The 16,596-nt window shown below is 41.5% G+C and overlaps 1 protein-coding gene across 7 annotated transcripts in view; it reads left to right on the top strand.

The window, feature by feature from the left end:
- rgs3a (regulator of G protein signaling 3a) overlaps positions 1–10,179 on the top strand; it is a 131,223-nt gene extending 121,044 nt beyond the window's left edge. For 6 of the 7 annotated variants that reach the window (XM_046374850.1, XM_046374851.1, XM_046374852.1 and 3 more), the window contains 4 exons: positions 5,266–5,367; positions 6,531–6,592; positions 7,641–7,807; positions 7,971–10,179. In XM_046374850.1, coding sequence (XP_046230806.1) covers positions 5,266–5,367; positions 6,531–6,592; positions 7,641–7,807; positions 7,971–8,171 — 532 coding nt within the window. In that variant the 3' untranslated portion in view covers positions 8,172–10,179. Of the gene's footprint in view, positions 1–120; positions 549–5,265; positions 5,368–6,530; positions 6,593–7,640; positions 7,808–7,970 lie in introns of those variants that run through there. The other variant, XM_046374856.1, reaches the window with a different exon arrangement.
- The last annotated feature ends 6,417 nt before the right edge of the window (positions 10,180–16,596 follow it).

Genomic DNA, 16,596 nt, shown 5'->3' with positions numbered 1-16,596 from the left:
GAAACATCAAAGACCCAGCTAGAAACTACATCTGTGAGCATCCTCAGCCAAAGTTTAATGCTAACAAGCATCCATTGAAGAAAAACTACAGAAGACATAATATATTTTGATGTATATTTAGTAGATTTAAACCAGAACTCTGCCACTGCTTGTCATCTCGGCTGGATGAAACAGATTATTACAGCCATCAAGTCGTTTCTTTTGCTACAAAGACAAATGTCATTTCAACTTACTAACCCATAAAACTAAAAACCTGTCCAGGCCCCAGTGGAAGGAATCTATCCTCTCTAAACACTGAGTGGCGATTGGATGAGCCCAGGGTCCGCCTTCTCCAGACCCCCTGGACTATATAAAGCTCCAGCAGAGCCTCTCGGGGGTTAGAGGAATGTGATTGTCAAACAAACCCCTGGACCCCCGAGCACAGCAACAGTCACGCGTGACACACGCTTACATGCAGTCAAATTTCCACGCACAACAAGTGAACCTGCGTACAGGCTGGCACCCATGTTTCACAGTATGGTTGATTTCTCAGAGAAGTACCTTGAAAGGTAAGAGTGAGTCAGTGGATGTGTTTGTGCGTGTGTGTGTGTGTGTGTGTGTGTATGTGTATGTATGAGTTCATCTGCTATTTGATTTTTGTTCTCAAGAATTACAGGCATGAGAAGGGAGGGTGAGGAAGGTGTGGATGGGGGCGGTTTTGCCTCCCACAGGAACCATTGCTCTCAAGCTGGTAGGAAGCTATCTGACCTCTGCATGGATCTTATTTGACAGTCGCAGTGAGGGAGAAGAATCCCCCATGAGAGTGAAGCTCTCAAACTATTTTAGAGGAAGCAGCTTTAACTTCTAACTTGAGGCTGCCCCTTTTTCTTATTATACACAGCCTGGATTTCAGGAATAGGAACGCTCATGTGGTCTTTGTGGCTAGGAAGGTGAGTTTGCTCAGAAATAGAGCTCCCTTTTTTCCGGTCTTGATTAAAGGGAGACGATGAGTGAGATAGTGTTATATTTATGGATAAAATTGAGGACAATTCCCTTTTTCGTTGTTCTTCGAAGAATATTACAGAGTGTCTTGCTGCTTGTTATGATTTGGTTTCCTCTTTCTTTCCCTGTGGCTGTGTGTGTTTTGTATTTTTGAATAAATTGTCTCTCTGGCCTGTTTTGTCTGTCAAGAAAGTACAGGACGTATATGTTCGCTCGCTGACACAGCCCTTGTCGTGTATACTCACACAGACACAGATGCACACTCTCACACAGTGGTATTTGTGTGTTGTGCCCTGTACTCACTTCTCAGGCACATTGCTTTCGGTAAATAGAAAGCAGTAGAGGGAATGAAACGTGTGTGAACATTGCTCATCTCAGGCTGCTGTTCTCACCATATCAGTTTCTCCTCTGTACTCAGTACTGTACCCCAGATCTCACAGGTCAGGATTTACAGAGGGTGCGCTACAATCATTGTGGTAAACAAAACCTTTTTTGAGTGGATTTGGCTTGTGTCTGTATGGTACATTGTGATCTGCAGAATGTCTGTCTGCAGCTTTCCCCCATGCGCTCCCAGAGCCTTTCCCTGGGAGTACGGCCTACTTTTTAGAACACCAGGAATAGCCAGCGGGGTGCTATTAGTACATCTAATGTGAGCCAAGCAAAGAGGGAATAAAGAGTACTGAAACCTGTATATAATTGCAGAGCTAAAGACCTCTTGCTCCTTCACTCGAGCACACAAAGCACTCTCTCTGTGTCTTGCACGGTCACCAGCAGACACTCTGGTGTGTGTACACACGAGAACGTGCTGTATTTAGTGTGCTTCAGTGGCAGTGGAGCATGCATTTCTGGATGCCAGCACGTTGGATCAAAGGTCATTTTAATTTGATAATCCCCTACAGAGCATGTGTCAAGCTTTGAGCACATTAAGTCAAGTGTAGGGGTCAAGGGATGTAATAAATCCAATGGAGTGCGATGCAGTATGTTGCTAGTGGTTTTATAGCTGGGGAGCTATTAGCAGGCTCAGTTGGAGAGATGCAGAAAAGCATCAACTTTAAATACAGAGGGACTCAAAGTGAGAGGCTGTTAGAAGTACCATTAGCACATAAAGAGCAGTAAAGAGCAGAGGTGCAAAGAGCATTGGCTAAATAAAATTTCAAGTATCATTATTAAGTGGCTTTACTTTAAAAACATGTGTGCCCGTATTTTTTATTTATTTATTTATTTTTGGAAGAGTACTTCCTCTCTGTGCATGTACGAGTTCCCTTTTTCTCCTGTTTTAATTTCAGCACAATGTTCAGAGTTTCTTCCCAGGAGGTTTTACTCAACATTATAATAGTGTTTTTACCTTCATTTAGGTGATTAGTTATAGTTAAGTAGTTGATTATGCAAATCTCTTCATCTGGAGGACACAGACATGTCTGCGACCCGCTGCATGAGGAATGTGTCTGTCCTCACTGATAGAGCTGTTGGGCCAATAATCACACTGGCTGTTTCATGTATGGTTGTGTTATTTGAGTTGCCACACAAGAAGAAACAGCTAAATTCCAAAAATCTCACACCTGCTGTAGTATGACATACTACCTAACATGCAGACTTAAAGAAAGAGGTGTTACTGCAGTCAGCGTGTAGTGGTTCACATGAGGCAGTTACATGATATGTAATAATATGTAATAAGTTTCTGAAAAGTAAGTTGAAGGATTGATCATGGGATGTAAGCTCAAGTTGTTGCTGATATTGACACATGCCATTGTTAGTGACAGAATGTCTCACAATCATCCCCTCTGAGGACTTAAAATGTTTGTGTTTGCAATATCCTTTGACACCCACATGGTGGCAGGATAGAAACATACATTTCCTTTAAAGTGGCAGTTATTATGACATCATTCTCACATCGTTCCCATGCAGGCTCAGCTTGTATAAAACCCAGACACAAATAATATAGTCGTCTTTTGTCAGGCCAAGAAAATATTTTCCAGTCCTTGTAAAAGTAGTTTCTTCTCTTCCTCACATGCACTGGCAAGACAGAGGCTCTCTTTTAGCTAACACATGCAGCTCAAGCCCTAATTGCCTTGAGCACAAGCTAAATATAGAGCAATCTAATGAATCCTGCTCTCATGTTGTGAGTTTATTTAACAGCAAAAGAGTTTTTGTTTGGGTAATAATGTCCTTCAGTCTGTGAGCTATTTACACGGATACTGCATGAGAGCAGCTCGAAGTTTCCATGAATGAGAGACCTGAATTTTGTTCAGCAGTTCAGCATCTGGTTTAAGCTTGCTTCATACATACTTATGATTTTTTTCAACCAATGGATGAGTCATCTGTTCAGCAGTGATGTTGTGTGGACGTTTAGGTATTCCTAAGCTTTTCAAGTTAATTTTCTGGTTCATCTAAGAGTCTTTCGATCTGCATCATCTTTCATCTATTTTTCTCCCCATATCGAATTTCCATTTCTTCCCTTTCATCTTGGTGAGAGAAGAAAAAGGCTTTCACATGTTTTTTTTCTAGATGGCACAATAATGCATGGTTTTTACTTTCTTCACGTATTGGTGGTTAATTCATTTTTTAAGTCACTCATTTGGCTGTCCTACTCTAAAGAACCACACAAATGGTTTCCAAAGACCTCTTGTGGTTCTCTGAGTAGACTAAATTAATCTGCAGGAGCTGATCCCCCTCCCCATAAAAACCAAAGCACGCCCAAATCAGTATTCGCATAAAGTCACACTCATCCTGAATTTAAAGGAGCTATTCAGCTGCTGCTTCCAACAGCTCATGCAGTCATGTTGTGTGATGCGTATGGGCATGTTTCTACCTTTCCTTTGCTGCAACAGCTGGAAAAACTCAAGTCAGACAGCTGACTGCGTTCTCTGTTCAGCTGCAGTGTGTACCCACCGCACGTTTACGCATGCATAGATTACCCCTCCTCCCGCTTTCCCTTCACACACACATGCACAAGCTGGTGAAGACACAGAGTTTTCCAACACCTGTGACTGGCATGAAAGCACCGGTGAAGTGGGCATGAGTTGGCACAGGTGCAGGGGGTATTCACTGTATTCACGTACAGTTTTTGGGCTACTCTGCAGATGTGTGTGAGTGTGTGTTCGTGAGTGTGTGTTTGTGTGAGTGCACCTCCCCCAAGTATGTGCATATTTGAATGATAAGTGTCTATAACTGGAAGCCCTGTTCCTTAATTTGGGGTGTACATGTTTTCCGGGGGGGCTGTGGGTTGGCAGTGGGACAGCTTGCAATGATTAGGGCCAGCGAGCGCACACTTCCGTGCTGCATTATTAGCAGGCCAGCTAATCCACAGTGGAAATCAAAAGCAGGGATTCAGGAAATGGGTGCTGAGTGAGGTCACATCCCAATGAGGCAGCACGTGCTTCAGGTCGGGAAAAGCCAGGACACGTACCATGGGATTATGGGAATGTGCAGAATTGTGAAGGAGCCTATGGGGACTGAGGGCTGGTGTATCTTATCTACCTGTGTGAGCTCCAGTGTGTGTGTGTGTGTGTGTGTGTGTGTCATCATAAGAGACCAGAGAGAGTTTGTGAGTTTGTTCAAGGAAGGTGAAACACCTAAGGTGGGCAGTCAGGAGGAGACTTTGAATGCTGCTGCTGAAGGGAAACAGCGTTGGGGTGAGAAGGTCACTGTGCCCTGTTGCCTCGGCCCTGGGTCAGCTCCCTCTCAGCAACCCCTCCAGGCACATGTAGAATGGTGTGATGAAACAGAGGAGTGAGGATTGAGTCTCTCTCCTCCTTCTCTGCCACATTCGCTCAGTCCCTGCCGAGGTAACTGCCAGGGACGCATCTACAGGAAAGATTGTTAGAGTTATTAGATTGACAGGAGAGACACTGACACGAAGCAAGGAAAAGGAGCTTAACGTCCGCCTTGTGGAAAAAATTCTGTCCCACCATACCAACGCTTGATAGCAGAAGACTAAAATGTACACAATACGACATTTATTTTCAAGTTTTCTGGCATTTGTGGGTTTGATTTCTTGTGGATTGGATTTACAGTGCTGAAGAACTTAATTGGTGATTCCCATGCCTTGGATTGTTTTAATCCTGGACTTTGGACTTGGACTCAACATACTTTCTTCCCATGTCTCTTTTTGTGTACCTCCTCTATCTACTTTATCATTTATTTCACCCATTTTCCTATTCTCTCTTTGTCCTGTCTCAATTTCCCCATTCTTCACCTCCTTCTGTATTCATAAATCTTTCTATCCCTCTTCTCTCTCTCGCCAACTCTCTCCTTCTTTCCCTCATCTATCTTTCTTTCACTCAGGGCCAAAGACATGAAGAATCGGCTGGCTTTCCTGCGGAGGAGGAATGAATCCCCAGGAAGCAACCCAGCCGGCAAGTTAGACAAATCTATGAAGTCAGTCAAGTAAGTGGCCACTTCCTGACAGCATGTGCATGGGGGTGCGTGTGAGGCTGTTTTCCGGGTCGTGCCACAACTGGTGATGACCTGGCATTGGAAGGCAGACATGTGGGCAGTGGCAGACTTGGGAATGTTTATGTAATGTGTGGCTGTAATAAAATGAATGACAGAATGTGGAAAGTAGTGGAGACAAATGAATTGTCTGGATGGAGGTTTTTCAATTTCCTAGAGAATCAAATATCACATGTATGAAATATTAATGTGATATTTTAGACTGATGTTGATTCCATGCTTCCATTCCTGGACTTTGATGATTGCTATAGACTTCACAGGAAGCTAACAAAATGTTAAAGGTCATAAGAAGAACAACCATTCTTTATGTACTTGTTATGCATTAATATCCGTTGTCCAACACCAATTTCCAACAGCCTCGAAAAGTACTCTGTGGAGTTACATGAATAAATCAATATTATACATTATTGTATAAACATTTGGCTAATGTTTTAATGTGGTATAATATTTGTTTATGTTCAAAATGATATAACACCTACAGAAACAAAATCTAAAGTTGTGGAATCAGATGCAATTTTATGCCTTCATAGAATAGCTGTTAGAATGTCCTCTTAAAATGATAAGAAGGCAAAGAAAAATGTACAGACTGACTAAAATCTACCTTAAATTACATTTCAACTTTTTTCTTACTGTGTCAAATAAATTCTCAGATGTGGACTACAGTAAGTGTGAAATGACTGCTGTTAAGAGAATGCTTTATAGTGGAGCACAGAAAGGATGAGAAGCAGCAGGGGGCAGGCAGACATTGGTGGTGGTGGGGGGGGGAGTCTTTAAACCCAACAACACATCCCTATTGGCCAGCTGGAGCCCCTCCCCTCCCGCCTTCCAAAGTGCATTCAGTTGGAATATAAAAGCCTTCCCCCCAGCAGGTTGAAGCAGATAGACTCTCAGTGTTGTAGGCATTCATGAGGTGGATCTGAATGTGAGGGAGAGACCAGTAGGCACAGAGTGGAAGGAAGCAACGGAGGGAGAGGAATTACCCACTTCCACATTTCCACTCATTTGTCTAGCTTTGACAAAGTCCTGCGGATGGGTCACACAATGAGAAACCTGGCTGAGATGGGCTTGTTAAAGAATCGCTCTGCTTTTATCTGCAGGCCCACCCCAGAGGAAGCACTGAAATGGGGGGACTCACTTGACAAGCTACTGGCACACAAATGTAAGTTACTTTTAATTCATTTTCAGTTTTTTTCCCCTCCTTTGTGTCTCATCCCGTCCCTGCTTTACACGCAGGGGGATCATCTGACTATTGTCTGGATATTTCTTGTAATGTGATGAAGTGCTATGTGGCTGTAGACAGTGACTGAATATAGATACAGAGCTTGCGTGTGGTGGTTGTTGGGCACAGGAAATATGCATGAACTGATATATGGATTGCACGCACACACACACACACACACACACACACACACACACACTGCAGCAGTCCATTGCAGCAAGTTTATCTAATCCCCACAGACGTGAGTCCATGCATTACACAGAGGCAAGGGGAGAGACTAAGACAGGCAACCTGCAAGTGTTTTGCTATTTTTATTTTCCACAATTCATCTTCAACAGTTCAGTCCCGATCCATTTTAAAAGCGACTAGCTGATACAAGGCCAATGCTACATCTGTTCCTCATTCAGCGTTGTTGGCCTCTCTATTCTCCCTCTTCTGATTTCCTCCCTTCCACCTCTTACCTCACCCCTGCTTACCACAGTGAGGTAAGAGATGACCGCTTGTATTGGCTCCACTTATCAGTGTGGGTGATTCATGGGAACGGAAAGGTGCAGACAGGAGCAGTGGGTGGACACGGCTTCCTGCTATTCTTTCTTCTGGATGCCTTCTTCCTCAAATCATTAACCAGACTGAAACTTAAAAAGCCTAAGTGCCAAAATTAGTCATGTCCCCCCCTTGCACTAAAACAGTCATGCCTTTGTTCATTCACAGCATGTGTAATGCGTTAGGTGCCACGCTGAGTAGTCAAGAAGGATAGGGTTAGCGGGGTGATGTCACTTAAAGGACTTGAATATGTGCTGTGGTGTTGAGAGCATCATTTTTATGTCTCACTTTATTCCAACCACATGACTCAAAAAGGCCGTCACAGAGCTATTTTAGGCAGTGAAACTCCAAGGAGCGCTTCAGCTGTGAGGTTGCCATGGCACTCTAGTCAACTCTCCTCTTGTTTATTCTCTTCCTCCACCTCCTCCTCCCTGCTCTCCCTCAGATGGCCTGGCAGCGTTCAGAGCTTTCCTGCGCACAGAGTTCAGCGAGGAGAATCTGGAATTCTGGCTCGCATGTGAAGAATACAAGAAGATCAAGTCGCAGTCCAAGATGGCCTCCAAAGCCAAGAAAATCTTTGCAGAATACATCGCCATCCAGTCTTGTAAAGAGGTCAGTGAGAGTGTAAACAAGTCATAAGGATACTGGGAAAAAATGGCACCAAAACGGTTTCTGGCATACAATACTTAACCTCCATATTCTTCTCCTTCTGTTTCTTCAAAACAACAGAGTAATATGACACTTCGCTTACTTGTTTTACTATTTTCTTCTGCAGGTAAATCTGGACTCGTACACCAGAGATCACACTAAGGACAACCTGCAGAATGTGACACGCTCCTGCTTTGACCTAGCGCAGAGGCGGATATACGGGCTGATGGAGAAGGACTCATATCCCCGATTCCTGCGCTCAGAACTCTACTCGGACTTAATCAACCAAAAAAAGCCCAGCTCCACTCCGACTTCATCTTCATCATAAGAGACCGGAAAAAGATGTGAGGAGAAGAGAAAGTTGATGATAATAAGAGAAAACCAGGGCAGACTTGAAGAAAGCAGAGTGGGTGGGTGGGCAGGATGTTAGGCTTCTTTGTTTGCCTTTTTTTTTAATTTGCTTTAGTGTGTCTGTAATCCTGTCCACTATGATTTTTTTTTTGGTTGTTATTGTGTGAGAGGGCGTGGCAAAGCAATGGCACTGCAAAGGAATGTAGTTTACACAGTTACCAGGTGGATGGATGAATGAATGGACTGATGAATGAATGGATGCATGTTACTAAAAATCCCAAAGCCCTCGAGGGAGGGCTGCAACAGGAGCTGGACGCTTGTCTGATCACTGGCTGTCTTTGTTTTTTTGTGTCGGTCTTTTGCTCGTGTTTTTTAAGTTTTCGTCCAGTTGTACTGGAGAAAAGGAGGGATTGCTCAGAAAACCCTGCAGACATGAAGACAGTCCGGTACTGTTTTGTCACTTTTTCCCTTAATTTCCTTTTAAAACTCCTGCTTTTAAATCCCCTCCTTTCCTCCACCTTGTTGTCTGTGAAGCCACTTCAAAGTTGTCGGTACGACACAAAGTCTTCTTTCTTTTATATATATATATATATATATATATCAAGCTCCTAACTATATGATGGAGGGGAAAAAAACAAGATGATGTCTGAATGAAAGCTAGCGCCATGGCTCTGTTCTACATGCATCTCTGTTAAACACCGACACCCATCTCAAAGCTTCTCTAAACAGCTTTCACCTAATTGAGTTCATCCCAAGACTGTGGAAGATACTGTGAGCATTCAGCAGGGACAAAGACGGAGACAGCGGTGGGCAAAGAAAACAAATGTCTAAATAACGGATGGACTGGAGCTGTGATGAAACACAGATATGTGTCCCTCTCACATTAAAAGACGTTAAAAGTCACATTCAAAGCCAGTAACGGAAAAATAGACGACTTGCTTCCTGTCTCCAAAGACTGTTGACAACAAGGAATGAAAACGCAAGAAGAAACAGAAATGATATTTCATGCAGCCAAACGACATCTCCTTTAACACTGTAGCTCATTCTGAACTAATCAAGGAAGCATTCTCAGGACATTGCTATGACACGTTCCAGCTCGGTTTATCTTCTCAGATGTTTCTGTTTTTCTACACACTCACTGTTTTTATATGCTTTAGGGTTCCATCCTGCACCCCTCTAGTTCTTCTGAGCAATACGCAAAGAGTTTGCTCACTTCGTAGCCAGAAGCAGAAACGATTGTTCGTGTTGTACAACTATTTATTTAGACTTGCTGGATGCTTCTACAGACACCCTCACCTCCTCTAAAGCACTCAGCTAAAAGGCGCTCACTTTCCTCTTAACCACCAAACAGGTCCAGTGCTGTCCTGAACTTTAAGTGCAATATATTTTTTTTTATTTTATTTTATTATTATGTTTGGTTTGTTCATTTATTTGGATAATTTTGAATTTTTATGGGGAAAGACGAACAGCTTGAGCTCTGTATTAACTTTATTTGTTAAGAGAAGAAAAAAAAAACTTAGAGCTATAAGGTTGATGACAACGCAAACTTTCAACAAACATAAGTAGTTTAATGAATTTTAAGCAAGTGATTCTAACTGTGTGTTAATCCCCCGGCAGCAGGCAGCTGGGGGCATTATGGTTGTAAATATAATTCTTTAAGAAAACTATGTGATAACACATTAAAAACAAACAAAAACAAACCAATAGGTCTCTGCTGGTGACCCAGCTGTATCTATGTAAATATGAGAGACTCAAAACTATAAGATGACATGTATTGTTAAAAAAAAAAAAAAAAAAGCAAGAGCAGGTACAATCCGCTCTTTTCCCTGGTCATACACTGCTTGTATAAGGAGTTTTCTGAAATGCATTTTATCATTTTCACTGTTTACAATTCAAAATGCATCTCCTATGATAGCAAGTGAAAACAGTAGAGTACATTTGGTGTCATTGCTAATGATAAATAAACCAACCAACTGATGAAGCAAGATGAGTTGTCTCTGGATTTTTTTTTTGTTCATATATATTGGTCTGATTGAATTTTGCTCATAGGAATTGTTTGAATTGAAGGAATTGAAGAAAGATGAGAAAATCGATGCCGCTCTAAGGTTTGTATGCTAACCTACTGCCAACAGTGACTTAGCTTAGCATGAGGACTGGGCACAGCCAGCTTGGCCCCATCCAAAGTTGCCTACTCAGCACCCCTAAATCTCGCTAATTAACACACTTATTTTATTCATCTCTTAAATTCAAACAAAATCTTTGAAACTGTAAAAATGAGAAGTTGTGATTTTACTGGAACTTTTGTGTTGGTGCTATTTCTGTGAAGAGCCAGTAGATTCGATTAGCCTCATATTTAACTCACAGGCATGAAAGTTTAATTGAACTTTTCATTTCATTTTTGGCAAGAAATCAAATAAACGTATTTCCCAAAATGTCAAACCATCCTTCAAGCGACTGAACACTATAAGGAATAGTTTTAACGGTCATACCCATTAGTATCATTAAACTCACCAAGTCCATTTCTAAGGTCTTGGAACTTGGCAGCAACACTGAAAATAAATTTAACAGCCAAGACAAAAGCAGGCAGATGAACATACAGATTATAAATAAACATCACAGATTTCTTCCTGGTTCAACTTTGACCAGTCAGAGTTTTCCTGTGCAGTGAGGGATTATTACACATTTTGGGCGTTATTAAACTGATAGACGAGAACACCTGTGTCTCTTGCCAGGTCTCACTTTTATTGCCGCAATGTCGCTGCGTTCCTAGAACCTTCTGAAGAAAGACTGGCCCAATAGAAACATTGACCAAAACTATGAACGTTAGGTTCAGGTTTGCTTAAAAAAAATGAGTTTTTCCTGAGACACCCAAGTACTTGCTCATGGTGGGAAATGTTTCTGTGATAATATGGTCTGGACCTGCTTAATATGACAAGGGCCCTGGGAGAACTTCTGTTATGGTCTGGCGTTATATAAGTAAAACTAGCTTAACTATTAACTCACATACAGAAAAAAATGTTTGTGTCCATATGAACTGTCAACAAAGGCAAGAAAAATGGTGACGCAGAGATGTGTCCTGATCCCAGCTGTCTTGAAAAGAAGAGCGACATGGTGTTGAAGGTTGGCCGGTTTGTTGGAGTGGGATGAGAGAGGGAGCAGTTTTGCGAGGGCAGTGTGTTTTGTGTGTGTTTGTCTGTGTTTGGGCAGCTTGATCAGTCTGAAGTGGTGTTTGAAACAGTAGTAACAGCGTCTAATCTTCTTAACCAGCTGCCATCTGTTTTGACAGACACAACTTCTTTCTCCAAAAGGAATTGTCATCAACATCTCTATCGCCCCTCTCGGCCTGTTTCCTCTCCTTCTCGCTCCCTGCCCAATCGCGCTCTTTGTCTTCAGAACCCATGCTTGTATTTTTTTAAAAAGCTCATCTTTTATCCCTTTCCCGTTCTTGAGCTGGATTCTTTTACCAAATCCCTTTGTTCAAGTTTCCTTCCTCTCTGTAATCTGTGTAAAACATATCACAGTGTCTGTCATTGTTTTTGAATTCAGCTGTCACGTGAGTCCCAAAACACGCCAGTTTACATTTCCTGCTCAGAGCCTGTGTCCTGCTGAACCAAATATGGCCATCAGTGTTTCCTCTGCGTTGACAGTCTCTTATCTTATTTTGAAAACTTCTCACCAGGATGTGGAGTGTTATTATCTTTATTTACAGCAGTCTGTCAGAATTGCAGAACATTATACATATCTATAAATAACTTTCTGCTGGGCCACAAAATAATCTTTTTACTTTATTGTACTGTCAGTTCAGCAGTGCACATGTTGTGTAATTAGGATCTTGTATTTCACAGTTCTGGCATACAGCAGATAATCTAAACAGAATCATAAAGTAATAAGACACTGTGAGAAATGCCCTTGTTTGCTTTCTTTCTGGCAGATGGCCTGCCTTTACTTACATATCAGACCATTAAATATGAAGCTAGAGGTGATCTGCCTATCTTAACATAAAGACTGGGAGCATGGGTAAACATAGTCTAAGCCAAGAAATAGTTCTGGCACACAACTTACGGATTAATCAAATGTGATATAAATTCTTAATTAGGGAGCTTTGGAGGTGCAGTTTCCAGTCTATGCTAAGCTAATCATCTGCTGGCTTCAGTTTCATACTTAAAGATTGTTAAATTGCCTAAGACCACCTGATCCTGGAGAGATGTCATTTTTTGCCATTGTATACAGCAAGTTATTTTAAGATTTACCTTTTTATGAATTTATGAGACTCTTTTAATAGAAAAATACATAACTAGTAAATAACATCACTCCCACATCATGCCTGTTATGAATTCAGTGTTTATTTTTTCACCCTGCGAATTGTGCAGTGAAGGAAAAATAGCAGATACGCAAGAATGTGAAGAGCTGTACAAAGCCCTTTTCAAATAAACACCCGATGAAACTATGTAACATTCCAGTTTCTCTATGCCTCTATCAGATGACCTCACATAAATAACTAAGCCCAAAGCTAGCTGTTACATTCGGTGTTTGCGTATTTGATATCTGTTTTCAGCACCATGAATTCACAAGACCCATAACGTGCAGTCATGCTGAATTTAGTGGGACTTCCCATGTTGTCTCTCATCTGTTTGTTCAGCAGTCGAGGGGCTCAAGCCTTGATTAATCCTTAATTCTCAGATCAGCCTATCCTTTCAACTCTTGGCAGGTTTACACGAGAAACATCACATCTACTCGCCTGCCCTCGCTGACTCAGTGGATCCTTCAGTCCTGTTTGATGCCTGTTTGTTTGTTGTCCGCTCTACTGACTGCACTGCATGCAAAGAGTCTCTTATTTTCACCCCCCCTTGTGTTTTCATCCACACATTTTAGCACAAGATCTGCTGGGCAAATAAAAGAGGATCAGCGTCATGGGAGAGTTGACTTGTATGTTTTTATGTGCTGCAGTCATCACAAATGTGTTTTGTATTTTATCACATTTTGATGCTCACACCTTCATAAACGTCAAAATGTGTTTACTTTCTAGCACCCTTGTCACTGTACCATCTGGTAATTCGCAGGTACACATTTCCACATTTGACCTCAGTCTGTGAAAATTGCGTTCTGGGGTGAAGGAGCCAAACATTCAGCTCACGTTTGTGGAACATTTCGATTGCGGCCAAAGCTCTTGCCCAATGCACAGCCCCAGCATTTTTCAAGTTTTCCATCATTAGCATGTAGCTCAGTAACTTCAGTGGATGTCATCATTGCTACCGGCAGGGACTTTAAAAACAGCAACAGACAGAGGAAGGAAGAGTGGAAGGAAGCAGATGTGATTATTTCAGGAAAGGTAAGCTTTACATGTGGATGGCCTTTATAGAAATAGATAGGTTTTATGATGGTTTTGTCAAATACTGGACAAGGAGGGCAGTAAAGGAATCTTTTCATGTTTTAGGAAATAGATTTGCTTTCTTTCCTACTGAGGATTCAGTGAGAGGACTGATTTCTCTTTCATGTTTGCATGGCCAGTAGTCAGTGGAGACACCAACAGCAGCCATTTAACTTAGCTTTGAAAGCTGGGGAACATAGTTAGTTTAGCTTTAACTACAAAACCTGCAGAGTGAGTGGTATGAGAGTGGTATAATCCTTATCTTACACGAGGCAAGAAAGCAAAAAATATCAAATCAAAAAGGTAGAAGGACTCATGCACATTATTTTGTAGAAGCACCTTCGAAATCGCGTGCAGTGCTGTTGTAATTTTGGTGTCAGGGATTTGCAGATAGCTCCTTCCTGCAGCCAGACTGTTCTGTGCATAACTGATGGTTCTGTTAAACCCCTCAGATAATATCATGAAACCATCAATTACATTACACAACCGCCTTTTTTTTTTTTTCTGGGAGCAGACCAGAACCTTAAACCAATATATTGTCTCACTGTCCCCTGCCAAGTTATTTAAGGTTATTTTAAGAGTCATTTCTGCTGCATCTGAAGCTCAAGGACACAGTTTTCTTCCCATGAGAAGCTTTGGTGATGAAACCACTCCAGATGGCTCCTCTATAATGAAACAGCATTTGACACCGTGCAACAGTTCATTTTAAGCTGAACTGTAAAATTAAAGTAAACTTCTGCAAGGTCAACCTGAAGAAACAAAAACAAAAGACACCAACTGGTTGGCATTAACGTGCAAGTGAAGAATCAGGTAAGAGGTGTTTTTCCTGGCTACAACTCAGTCTACATGACCACTTTAAACCATCTGATGTGTGACATTTCCACATTAACATTTCATTTCATTTCATTTCACAAAGTTCAATGACACTTCAGACAGAAACATCAGAATGGAAAGTACCAAAATTATTATTCTTAGATTAGAGAAGAAGATTTTTCTTTCATTTTCACAGTGTATGCAAAGATTTTTCTGACACAATAGATCTCTTCTGAATTATTTCCATGTGCCACTATAGTGTATTAGGTTTTCCACTGTGTTCCATATGTTGTCCTTTTTTTTCTTAAAGATTTGTCTAACTGAGCTGTTTTGACATGAACCCGCTGAACACTCCATAAAACTGAGAAAAGGCGTGTGGGTTCTTCCACAACAAAACACTTAAAATGATGAATGTTGTAAGCACAATAACACTAAGCTTCAATAATGCCTAATCCAATCACTAATGGGATTGTAATCAACCAAAAACCCATTGACCTCATCAGATCACTCTTCCAGCCAATAAAATCCCACAGCACCCGTCATGTTGTTTCCTAAACCTACCTTTTTTATATATGACAATGAAAGACTACTCAGGGCATGGGGTGTACAGAGTAGATGTGCATGCTGCTGGACTTTAACTTGGCAGATGTAGTTACCTAGAGTTAGCCATACATTAACCAGTAGGGTAGCAAGAAGTTTTAAATGAAAAGTTTAGACTGTGTTCATTTGTCCACCCATGTGTGGTCCTCGGCGTGGCCTTAGTTTTCCACTCCTGCTCCCTGACTGGCCAGCACATCTGCAGTCAATCATCCAATCAAGCTGTTGCTGCATTTAAACCCCGGTGTTCCTCCTCATCTGCCAGGTTGTTCTGTTGTGGTGAATGTTGCTGAGGGATTATCTCTTTTATCATAGCTAATTATTTTTGCTTCTGTCTCAGTTACTTTTTGTCTCTTGTGCTTCAGTCTTCTGCATTTGTCAGCCAACCTTCTCCACCTGGTGTTTCCTGCCCTGTTGCTTGCTTTCCTGCTAGTTTTTTCTTGTGTCTTGACAACTGTTGGATGGGTTACCATGCAGTTCAGTGTAAACATCATAAACTGTAAACTTCAGTGATTCTCTGACTTTATCTTGTGCCACCATCAGGCCACAACAGTTTGTATTGCTTTACAGTGTGTGTGACAACCTCAGAGGTCCACATGGGTATAGAGTTTTGTTAATGTCTACAGTGTGTGTGACAACCTCAGAGGTCCACATGGGTATAGAGTTTTGTTAATGTCTACAGTGTGTGTGACAACCTCAGAGGTCCACATGGGTATAGAGTTTTGTTAATGTCTTTCTTGAGAAAGAACTTAATAGAACAAAAAAACACTGGTGTGATTGTTAAAATGCACCAATAAAAATCTTATTTATTGTATTTGTATTTCCATCCAAGCTAATTTAACATACTCTGCATCTACAATTTCAATATTCAAATCAAATGGGAACATTTTTTTTTCTCTGTGTGAACTGTTCCAGTCCTCTCTGCGTAGCTTCCAGACCGACATGCACCCTGCCAGTTATTAACCCCCCCCCCCCCCCACAATCTGTTGATTGTGTGCCTTAACTCACATTAATTGGTTGTTTGACAAACTGGTGATCTGGCATGTGTCTGTGTGTGTGTGTGTGTGTCATTCAAAGAGAGGAAGTGAAACAGCGGAAATGAATCAAGTCTATGATGTCACCGTGGCACATTCTACCTAATACATTGCTGCAAAAATCTTGCTTGACTCATGGCTCGGTTCAAATGTTTGATCGCAGATTGCAGATAATGTGGCCACTACAGAGACATGCAGAAGACTCACTCTAGTCCCACAAGAATCTGATTTCTACAAGAAATGCCGTTCAGTGAGAACACCCACACAGAAATAGTGATCAAGCTTTTCATTAACTCCTCTTGCTGTTACGAACACTAGCTTGATTTTTATGTGGTGACAAAACTTACATTATTCTTCAGACATATGAAATTATTCAACTTAATATAAACCAGATAGAAATACTTTTAGAGGCACAATTTCCCCTTTTATATGGAAAACTGTGGAGGCTCAGCAGCGATGAAAAACTGGAAAAAATGAGAGGCATAATCACAGGAATGATGACTGTGAAAAAGATGACACTCACACATCATTTCATGTGACCGTGAACTGTCTTCCCTGCATATCTGAAGCACGGAAAACGACGAGTGTGT

This window comes from Scatophagus argus, chromosome 20 (genome assembly GCF_020382885.2).
Source record: "Scatophagus argus isolate fScaArg1 chromosome 20, fScaArg1.pri, whole genome shotgun sequence".
NCBI lineage: Eukaryota > Metazoa > Chordata > Actinopteri > Scatophagidae > Scatophagus > Scatophagus argus.
This window is presented reverse-complemented; position numbering and strand designations above follow the sequence as displayed.